Source organism: Pterocles gutturalis, unplaced genomic scaffold (genome assembly GCF_000699245.1).
Source record: "Pterocles gutturalis isolate BGI_N339 unplaced genomic scaffold, ASM69924v1 scaffold26941, whole genome shotgun sequence".
Lineage (NCBI taxonomy): Eukaryota > Metazoa > Chordata > Aves > Pterocliformes > Pteroclidae > Pterocles > Pterocles gutturalis.
This window is the reverse complement of record NW_010101200.1, coordinates 1-11,115: the sequence shown is the minus strand read 5'-3', so window position 1 is coordinate 11,115 and position 11,115 is coordinate 1. Positions and strand designations below refer to the sequence as shown.

The window sequence follows — 11,115 nt, the reverse complement described above, 5'->3', positions numbered from 1 at the left end:
GGCCATTCTATGATTATATGATTCTATGATATATGCTTATTCCTGTCCTTTCCCTGAAAGGAAAAAAATACTTTTGCATGTGAGATTGTACATCAAATTGTAAATAAATACAGTTTTATGTGGAAGTCTTCTAATATTGATCAGGAACCTGCACATAATTTTGTTACAGAGTTGAGCCTTAGGGGCTCGTGTATGCTCTCACAAACTGCACATTGTAGAGTTTCACCCGAGAAAATGAGTACGGTTCTGTTCCACCTTTTAGTAGGAAAAAGCTGATTATTTCAGTGATTTATTAAGACATTTTATTTTAGGGGAAAAAAACAGTCATTTTACAAAAATACAGGGCTTATATTACAAAGTATTGGATAACTATAAAACTTGAATGTATGAAAATCAACATTACCAACCTAATTAATTTCTGGAAAATCAGATTTCACAAACATTATTCAGTATATTTCCAGGAGAAAGCTTGCTTATCTCTTTCAGATGGGCAGTGCATTACAGTGGATAAGTTGCTGTTTCTAGAATCCAAGGCAACTGCTTAGATAGACGCCATGGGCCAGGGAGAAATACTCTTTACAGCCCAAGAATATCCATTTTTGCTAGTTGTTTATGCCAAGAGGAATGGTTTCAAGGGGAAAGAGCAAAAGAAAAAGCTGGCCAGCAGCATCGGTACCTGTGATGCTTACACGGGCTGTGAAAAATCTTGCATTTAGTCCCTGTACCTGACCCTGTGCAACACTAAGCTAAACCTGTGTTGCTTGAAAGGTTACCTTTTCTGAAGGTAAAAAAATTGCCATTCTTCCTCAGCCTAAGGATCTGGTGGTATTAATTTGTAACTGCCCTCAGAGCACTCCTGCAGGATCTGGTTTTAGTAATAAAGCAGAAAGCCACAGATGAACCGATTTTGCCTTTCCTGTGTTAGGAGACATACCTCAAAAGCCAGCAGTTTTTCACCATACGTATAGCTGAAAATGAGTTTCACTGTTACGCATGAGTTTTGTAGGGACGTTGTCCTAGATTTGGTCTGGCAGAAGCAACAGTGGGCATATCCATCATTTCCATTGTTGTGAATTGTCTGTGTAATATTACTGACTGTCACAAACCTACAGAGAGGTTTATGAAATTGCTGGTTTTCTTACATTCTTACCTGATAGAGGCAGATGAATAGAGACTACAAGGTAAGCAAAGGTTTCCATCCTTTACCATTTTAGCAAATACTTGAAAAGGTGCTTCATGTATCTATCTCTGGAACAAGAAGCAAATAAAAATCAGGCTGCGTGTAATACTAAATGTTAGGCCACTTGACTGGTGCATAGCCTACATTAAAAGAATAATAAGACAGCAAGTTTCAGAGTCAATATTTATTGGTTTAGTGGCATTGTTGTTAACCTTTTGGATAATGAGAACGGGTAAAGCATAGAAGTTTTACCTGAAAATGACTGTCATTTCAGGGGTCATGCACTGTATTAATGCTTACATCTTAATTAGGATTTTGTTTGTTTGTTCTTCTAGGGTGAAACACTGGATTTTTTGTTAGAAATTCTGCAAGAGTGATACTATCAGCAAAGATGTCATACTTAATGAAAGGAGTTAAATGTTGCAGTCCTGTGAATCAGATGCATAAAGTAACAGGAACTATGTTTAAAGCACACATATTAAAGAACATATCGGGCATCAATGAACAACAAGTCAAAATTTCACATACAGCATCTCAACTTAGTTCTGAAAAGGCAAACTCTTATAATTATGTCATTGTTGGAGCTGGATCAGCAGGGTGTGTATTAGCTAACAGGTTGACTGAAGATCCTCTCAGTACTGTACTACTTTTGGAAGCAGGTCCTAAAGATACCCTTCTAGGTAGTAAAAGACTGATGTGGAAGATTCATATGCCTGCTGCATTAACATACAACCTCTGTGATGAGAAATATAACTGGTATTACCACACAACATCACAAAAGCATATGGATAACCGAATTATGTACTGGCCCCGAGGAAGAGTGTGGGGTGGCTCCTCTTCTCTCAATGCTATGGTATACATTCGCGGGCATGCAGAAGATTATAATCGATGGAGCAGAGAAGGGGCTATAGGATGGGACTATGAACATTGCTTGCCCTATTTTAAGAAGGCACAGACACATGAACTGGGGGCAGATCAGTACAGAGGTGGAGATGGACCCCTGTATGTGTCAAGAGGGAAAACAAACCATCCTCTTCATCGTGCATTCCTGGAGGCAACCCAGCAAGCTGGGTATCCCTTCACAGATGACATGAATGGCTATCAGCAAGAAGGATTTGGCTGGATGGACATGACTGTACACCAAGGTAAGTCACAAAGGAGGCCTTAAGTAATTTCTATTTCTGAGCCACCAGTGGTACTTCGGAAAGCATTTTGGAATATGGACATATAGTCTGCACTGAAAGCCATTTGGTTGTTTAGATTCCTGAACAGCTATGGCACTGTATTTACACCCTCCTCATTTCACAGCAGCTTGCTATCAGTCTAGGGTGTATTTCATTGAAAATTGCATTGGCATGTAAGTCTTGAATCATAGTTAAATTTGGGAAGCAGAGCAGGTTTTCAGAATGTCATTGTGAAATTTGTTATGTTAAAATAAAATCTTTAGTTATTGTATCAAATCACATTTGCTTTGAACTCTATATATGAAGGCTTTCCCTCTGTAAATATCCCCATTGTTATTGGCCAAAATCTTGAAAAATACTGAGCATGACTACTTTGAAGTTTAGTGTAAATATACATTGTAGGTCAAAGATGGAGCACAGCTAGTGCTTACCTTCGCCCAGCCATATCCCGCCCAAATTTGTCAGTTGCAGAGAAGACACTTGTGACAAAAATCTTGTTTCAAGGAACAAAATCCATTGGTGTTGAGTATGTGAAAAATGGACAAAGGAAAAAGGTAAGAGATTTTTCTTTTCCAGTATGAAAGGTATGAGTCAAAGCAAAATTAAGGTTTTTTTAAAAACAAACTTTTATTAGAAGTGGCACATTACTATGCAAAATGTCTGCTTTTCAGATGCTATGTTGTCTCTTCAAGTATATGATTCCTTGTCAGTTATTTTACAGTAGGTGATATTTCAGCTGTATCGATTCAGAGATTAACATCTCCATTACAGTTCCACCTCTCAGTAGTGAGGAGACAAGCTGTAACTTGCTGTTACGCAAGAGTGTTAAGTTTTCTGTCTGGAACCTATGGTGCAATTATGCACTGCCTCAGTGTATTGACTAGTGTGCTGAAATGCTGATGTTTCTGAAAAACAATTCTGAAAATGCTGTTCTGGCAAGGGAAAAGCTGTAGAAGACAGATACTGAAATCTGAATGGCTCAAGGGATAAATAATGAGTCATTCACTTCTACGTTGCCATTACGTATTGAGTTTTGGGATAGTAATGATGAAACATAACGATGAAACATGTCTTATGGTTGTTTGTGGAATGAATCTTTTTCAGTCTCAGTCCAGCTTCCACTGAACATCCACTGACCAAGCGGAAGGAAGCCTGAATTCCCATTACAATGTAACTCTGTGGATAAACAGTTCATTTTATGCAGCTTTCAATTCACTGACTTCTCTAAGACCTAAAACATTCAAATTTCCCTTAACTCTGTAATATTACAGCTGATAATGGAGTATGCAAATGGAAAATTGCCTAAAAGGGATTTGTATGTTAATAACTTAAGATATTTAGTAACAAACAATTATAAAACAATTAAAAAGAGTAATAGCAATATCCTAAAGAGAGGACAGTAAAAATTTTGATAGTTTGAGTTCAGTAAGGCTTACAAGACTCAACAGACAAGTGTTCTGTGTCTTGAACACCTGCTAAAAGTTAAAATGCAATATAAACAAACTTGTTTCATTTTCTAATGCACAGACCAAATCTGTTGTTTTCTAAGTGGATGGGTAAAATGACTATCATTAACAATGTAAAACTGAAGTTGCAGAAAATTTAATTGATTTCATGAGCTATTAAATGCCTATGAAAACAGTGTCTCTACTTGCTGTTCTTGTGCCATTATCAAGATTAATTTTGTTGAAGAAAGTCTTGGAAAACTAATTACATATGATCAAAGACTTTCTGAATACTGGATCACTTTAATTGCAAAATTCTCTAATTGCTATGAATTTTCATACGTATTGATATGTGTGTGAATTATATATATTAACAGCATATATAATAAAAAAGTATACCTTCAAAGTATTTCCCTTCCTTTTTCCCCCCCCACCAATGTTAAAATTGCAGGACTTGTCTGCTTTTACTTTCTGGAAAATTTTATACTCATCAGGATGGAAGAGCTAATAATTTTATTATATGATGAACATCAAGATGAGACATTTGATTACAATAAAGTGTTTTTGTTTTTACAGTCTGTTTTAGGTAGGATCTCTTTTATGTCAGTCATCAGTAAAGTTAAAAGATCATCAAAGCCTGATTCAAGCATAATTCAAAACCTGTTCGAGCCCATGAAAAGACATAATTGTTATTTTAGTAGACATTGCAGTCTCAGAGAGCTCCCAGGACTCCAGTAAGCCCTCTGACATAAGTAGGGAAGGTAGACTGAACATTCTTGGAATTTCTGAGTTGAGAGTCAAGTAGAAAAGTGTATTTAAAGGGGAAACATGTTTTTAATGTATCATAGACTGAATATCCCATACAAAAAAGTTTCAAAGTCAGTTTTTTCTCTTTATATGTTAGCTTTAAGCACAATGAAAGACTGTATATGGGCTAGGACTAACTGGAGTGCTGACTTTGCAGTGAATGTAGACCAAACAAGCATAATTTGAATGCTACATGGAACAAACTGGAACCAGTTCTGTGTGTACTGTAGAAAATATAAATAAGTTGTATAACATGCAAAATACAGATCCAGGTATTGATTCATCAGTCACAGACATGCTGTGTATTAGTCTTAACATACTAGTGATTGCCCGGAGCAAAACAAGAATTAACAAAAAATATCAGCACTGGCTATCTGTCAACAATATCAGATAAATAGTGTGAAAACAATTTCTCAAAATTTATATTCTTACTACACTTTAATCTTATTACTAGCAAGAATTTAATTCACCATCATTTTGTATGTCTGAGGTGTCGCTCAAAAAGGACAGGATTACTACAAGTTAATATGCATTCCATGCTAGTCTGTTAACATTTCATTATACTACAGGAAAAACATAGTTTTTAATGTTGCTTTAGAAGCTGAATGTCTAATCTAAAGTCAAAACAAGCATCTACTCATGATAGCACCTTATGTTCTACGAAGGTGGAGAATGCAGATGACTAATACCAAATATGTTTCCTTCAATACTTCTGTGTTTTGCTTGCTAATGAAAGGCAGTTCAGGGGCATAACTGTGTGCCTCATCTATTTTTTTCTCACTGTGGCCACACTAATGTATTAGGGTCGACAGATAAATGTTATGGTGTTGCTTTTGCAAATGTGTATTGCTTTAAAGCATTGGACTAGCTCAGGTAGCATTAGAATTTGCATTAAATATAAATTGTTGCTTACTTTTTGTTTCTTTTGGGGTGCTGTTGTTCTTTCATAAGGACAGGTTTGGTTTTTTTTCTAATGTCCAAGAGTTACTATTCAGTTTGTAATCAACCACCTAACTCAGTCTGCATACAAAGGATATCTTATATTTCAACAGGCAACTCACGTGCAACTAGGGAGGATGGGGTGCATCCAATGTGTGCGTGTTCATGAGCCATCTCATTGGAACAGAAAGGGATAGTTTGAACAAGGTTGGGTTCACCCACGTCATCTTTTTTCAAAGAGTAAAGGGAAAAGGACAGAGGTATCAATATTTTCTTACTCCACAGTTTTCCCTTTTAACAGTGAAAAGCACTAAGGGGAGGGTAGTTCTGATCCTAAATTTAAGAGATGTGGCAACAGGGAAGAGAGAGCCCTCAGGCATAAATGCCATAGAGAGGGATTTTGATATTGCTAAATGAGAATATTTTGGGGCAGGAGTCCTTGGAAAGATGACGTGCCAAAAATACTTGCAGATAAAGAACTATCCAGCACAGAAAATTGAGTCAAAGGCAGAGGAATAGTTTAGCAGACTATATCATGATCAGCTCAGACTCAAACTGTTTGATGAAAAGTCTGTAAGCAAAACAGAATTATATACATGCCTGCAGTCAGAGTTTTCTCAGTAATGCTTAGTAGTTGAGGGGCTTCCGAGGACTACAGTCAGCTGAGAAACCAAGCATTAGTCATGGCTGAATTAAGAAAATAAGCTCTTGAGAATTTTTGAGCTAGCATCTCTCTGAATTCAAACTCTTCCTTAGGAGTTTCAGTTTTTATTTACAAACCATTATTGAAAATGGAAGTGACAGCTGACTGATCCACATGTCATAGCTACTTTTTGCCTGGCAAGTAGCACAGGAGTTTATTGGCAGCCATGGTACTGGCTGAGCTGAATGTTTGTGTGCCATACAGTTTCAACGGATTGTAAACATAGGAATAAATATAGAAATTATCAGAGTGAAAGCTTGATGATTTCTCTCTGCAGAAACTTCTGGCAAGATAGGAATACATTTAGAATGAGAAAAATATGAGGGAAAGGTGTCTAATCTGGATCAGAATAGCATACCAGATCAGAAGTTCTTGACATCTTGCTTGCGTTCAGATCAGGCTTAATAATGTTAGGACTTTTGTGCTCATTTCCTTTTAGGCTTTTGCCAGTAAAGAAGTTATTTTAAGTGGAGGTGCCATAAATTCTCCACAGCTGCTTATGTTGTCTGGGATTGGCAATGCAGATGATCTAAAAAAAATGGGGATCCCTGTTGTTTGCCATCTTCCTGGTAATTTTATTATTTCTTTTAACCTTACATTTTCCTATGGATGCAATTCAAAGACCATTGAATGAAATGAATCTATGACGTGAAGTTGTCTTTATGTCATGTTGTGTGGACTGAAACTAAAAGTGTTACGAATCAATGGAAACATGCATAGATTTTCAAACTGAGCAATAATGTCCTACAATTTCTTTACTACATTCAGTAGTGAAAAATGCCTTTCTGAAAAATGCAACTGAGTACTTTTAAAACATCATACTTATAATTTAGAATTTTGAATGAGTTTTGATCCACAACAGATTGTATAAACTCCCACTGCCATATATGTTCAAAGATAGAAGAAATAACATGAACATTTTATTTAAACTAGAAAAGCTAGTACTGTATAAAGTCCTATCTGACAATTTTAGAACAAGTGATATGTCTAGCATTTAACATTCTATTTTCACTCTAGTTATGCTCTGTTCATGTAAAACCCAAAAGGCTGATATGACTCATGGTCTTGGTCTTAGTCATCACTGCCTTTGTAAAGAGGTTTAGTTCCTATTTATGCTGTGTTTTTGGTTGCAAATGTTGTGTATAATTGTTCTGTGTGAAATAACTTTTTTCCCCTTCCTTTGTTCTCCTTCCTCCCCTTTTCTACTCCCCCCAGGAGTAGGCCAGAACCTTCAAGATCATTTAGAAGTGTACATCCAGCAAAAGTGCACCAAACCTATTACTCTATATAATGCACAAAAGCCAATTAACATGGTGAGGATTGGTCTAGAATGGCTTTGGAAGTTTACAGGTATGAAAAAAAGTGTGCAGTCGTTCTACCATTGATTGCTTTAGAATTATTACAGCCTTTTATCCCTGAATTTCAAAGTCTGTGAGCCTTCATATATAAATTTTTTATGTCCTGGGAAATAAGTGGAGCTTGCAAATGGGCTTGAACTATTTATTTTTTTCTAAATCTGACTCTTTTAAAACAGTTATAATATCTTAGGTAACAAGTGAGGGTTTTATACACTGTTTTTTAACATATTTCTATTTCTTCTAATTTTAAGAAAAAAATCTACTTTCAAATCTTGGTGCTACTGAGAAAAGCTATAGTAAAAAAATTAAGAAAAAAATCTCTTTGCAATAGGTATTGTGCCAGTAAAAGTGTATTGTTGAGCTGAATTAAGTTTTCCGTACAATTGTCCCAAAAAATTAGTTTGTTGCTCTGATCAGAATCCTTTAGGCTTGCATGTAAATCAGAAGTGACTTTCATTAAAATTACACAATTACACACTCATTTTACAGTAGCCTAGCTGTAAGCTGTAATTTAAAAAAAGAATCTGTAAAGTAATCCTTGACATCAGTAAAATAGTTTAGCTAAATTTGAGGACTTAAGCACTTGCTGAATTATTATGTTAGTAGTTGACAACTTACACTGGGTATGTCCACCTTTTTACTGTGCAAGTAAATATTGAGGTCTGACTCATGGTTTTAAACAGACGTGAAAATAACATAATACAAGGGGCATTGCAGGCTCTTCATCTTGCCCCTTCAGGGCAGGTACTGTGGACAGCTCTGCCTATTCCATGTGACTGATGGGATAACTGTCATGGAGCCTGCAGCACAGTACTATCAGGATGCTGCAGTCAGTTCCCTCCACACCTGTTAGGATCCTGGGACCAAATCTGCTTCTGGAGTTAGCCCCTAGGTCTGCCAGTTACACTGAGATAAACTGTAACATCCTGCTCTCAAGCAGGATTTCCAAAGTTATGCATACTTACATTTATCTAGTGATTAAAAAGCAGACAAAAATTATGCATATTGCTTCAGTTACAATCTGTTCATAATGGATTTGTATTCCTTGCAAATTGCACTGTACATATGAATAATTCATAGCAGCGAAAGCAAGAGTTAAGAAAAAGAGGATTTCTTCCTTTTCTGAGGTCTTTTAGTGGTATTTTCTCTCTCATTGACACTCTCTAGGTGAAGGAGCCAGTGCACACTTAGAATCTGGTGGGTTTATCCGAAGTGAACCAGGGGTTCCTCACCCCAACATTCAGTTCCACTTTCTCCCTTCTCAGGTGATTGATCATGGTCGGGTTGCTTCCACAATGGAAGCTTATCAGGTGAGTTGTTGAACAACATATTCCAGTAATGTTCTGTAGTGATTAGCAAGGAGTCTTATGCTCTATTATAAATATTGACAATTTGGCTATATAGTGAAAAATACTTTGTTCAGCAATAATACAAGAGAGCTGGCTTAATCTCCTGCATTGGGGAAAAAACATGAGCTTGTTATTTGGTATTGCTATCAAAATGATGTTACTTTTTATCTCTGGGAAAGCAGGCAAGTATTGGACTGCTGTTTAAGTATTGGCACTACTGAAGTGCCATAGTGCTGCTGATGAGGATACCATTGTGCTAAATACTGCACAAAACTAAAACAAGGTACTCCCTGTTCCACTGCAGTTTAGACAGAGGTTTTAAGTGAGAATGGATGAGGCCACTCATTTATTAATTGGCATAAATCCAAGACCCATTTTAGACTATGATCTTGATACAAAAGTCTGTGCTAATACTGGGGAACTGTCACTGAATAGACGTTTTTTCTTGCTGATCTTTTCTTCAGTGATGATAGTAATTTGGTCTGATTGCTGATTGTATTAGAATGCTCTGCTATGGCTAAAATGGAAAGGTTGTATTTTAAATTAAAAGAACAGCTGTGAGTTGGTAAGACAGGTATATTCCCTTCCCCTTATGGAATATCACATTTACAACAAATTTATATAAAATGGAAAAATGTTCAATAGCATTTTCCATTACCTCTCTTTAATATTTAGATTTGCTTAATTTGTAAAGACTGGCCAAATTGAAAAAAAAAAAAAACTAATTTGTACTGAATTTGGAAATATGTCCGATGGGATTTTGTCATGAGTATAGCATGGGTGTTGCATTACCTCTCTTTAATATTTAGATTTGCTTAATTTGTAAAGACTGGCCAAATTGAAAAAAAAAAAAACAAATTTGTACTGAATTTGGAAATATGTCTGATGGGATTTTGTCATGAGTATAGCGTGGGTGTTGCAGGTCCATGTGGGACCCATGAGGAGCACGAGTGTGGGCTGGCTGAAGCTGAAGAGTGCAGACCCAAATGATCATCCTATCATTGAGCCAAACTACATGTCAACGGGTAAACGCAGCTTCTCCTTGCTCTGGTGTCCACTTATTTCCTGCCTGTTTCGGTAGCAGATTTTCATATCTGCTCAACACCAGTTCAGAAGTGCTGGCTGGTGCATTGTTATTTATTTCTCTTTTATAAAATCAGTTAGTATCAAAAGAGGCCTTTTTGCAAAGCACTGTATAAACCAAAAATAATTCCCTGGTGGGGATGCAGTCAGGGTTCTTAGTGTTTGCTGCATCATGCTGTTCATTTCATCCCCTCCTCTGCTTGTGAAGGAATGGATCTTGTTTGCTTCTTTGTTCTGAGTAGTGTCCTTGGCTAGACAGGGGGTACAGTGAAATAAAGAGCAGTTCTTCATAGCTCACCTATTCCTTTTTGGGACTGTGCAATGTAAGTGACAGTTTCGTTCACAGTGAGCGTAAATATCTGCAACTTTGAAAAATAGCCTACTTTATGATGGCTTTCAGCAATAACTGAGACACTTTCCCTCCATCCTTTTTCCTTTGATGCCATGTTTTTCTGTTAAGCGTTCTGTATGAATTACTAACTTAAAGGTGTAATTACAGTTTTCCTATTTTCTCTTCATACAGAAAGAGATATTTGGGAATTCCGCCAGTGTGTCAAGTTGACCAGAGAGATCTTTGCTCAAAAAGCTTTTGAAAAATTTCGTGGGCCTGAAGTTCAACCAGGAAACCATGTTCAGTCTAATGAAGAAATAGATGCTTTTATAAGGCAGAAGGCTGATAGTGCTTATCATCCATCCTGCACCTGTAAAATGGGTCAGCTTTCAGATAGCACTGCTGTGGTTGATCCCCAAACAAAAGTAATTGGTGTTGAAAACTTGAGAGTAGTAGATGCTTCAATAATGCCCAGTATTGTCAGTGGAAATTTGAATGCTCCAACTATTATGATAGCAGAGAAAGCTGCAGATATAATTAAGGGCCTCCCATCGCTTCAGGAGAAAAGTGTTCCTGTATATAAGCCCAGGACCTTGGAAACACAAAGATAAACAAGTATTCTCATCCTTTCATGTCTTTTGCTACTTAGGCTTTCATGAGCATACTGGTAACTCATACTGAACATACCAACAAAATAAATACCATGCATAACAGCATATATATAAAATATATATAT

The 11,115-nt window shown here is 36.7% G+C and overlaps 1 protein-coding gene across 1 annotated transcript; it reads left to right on the top strand.

The window, feature by feature from the left end:
* Positions 1–1,519: 1,519 nt before the first annotated feature.
* Positions 1,520–11,053, top strand: CHDH (choline dehydrogenase). Its single transcript, XM_010082651.1, has 7 exons — positions 1,520–2,325; positions 2,767–2,918; positions 6,698–6,827; positions 7,474–7,608; positions 8,784–8,926; positions 9,888–9,990; positions 10,572–11,053. Exons 1-7 carry the CDS (start codon positions 1,572–1,574, stop codon positions 10,988–10,990), a joined length of 1,836 nt encoding a protein of 611 aa, XP_010080953.1. The 5' UTR covers positions 1,520–1,571; the 3' UTR covers positions 10,991–11,053.
* The last annotated feature ends 62 nt before the right edge of the window (positions 11,054–11,115 follow it).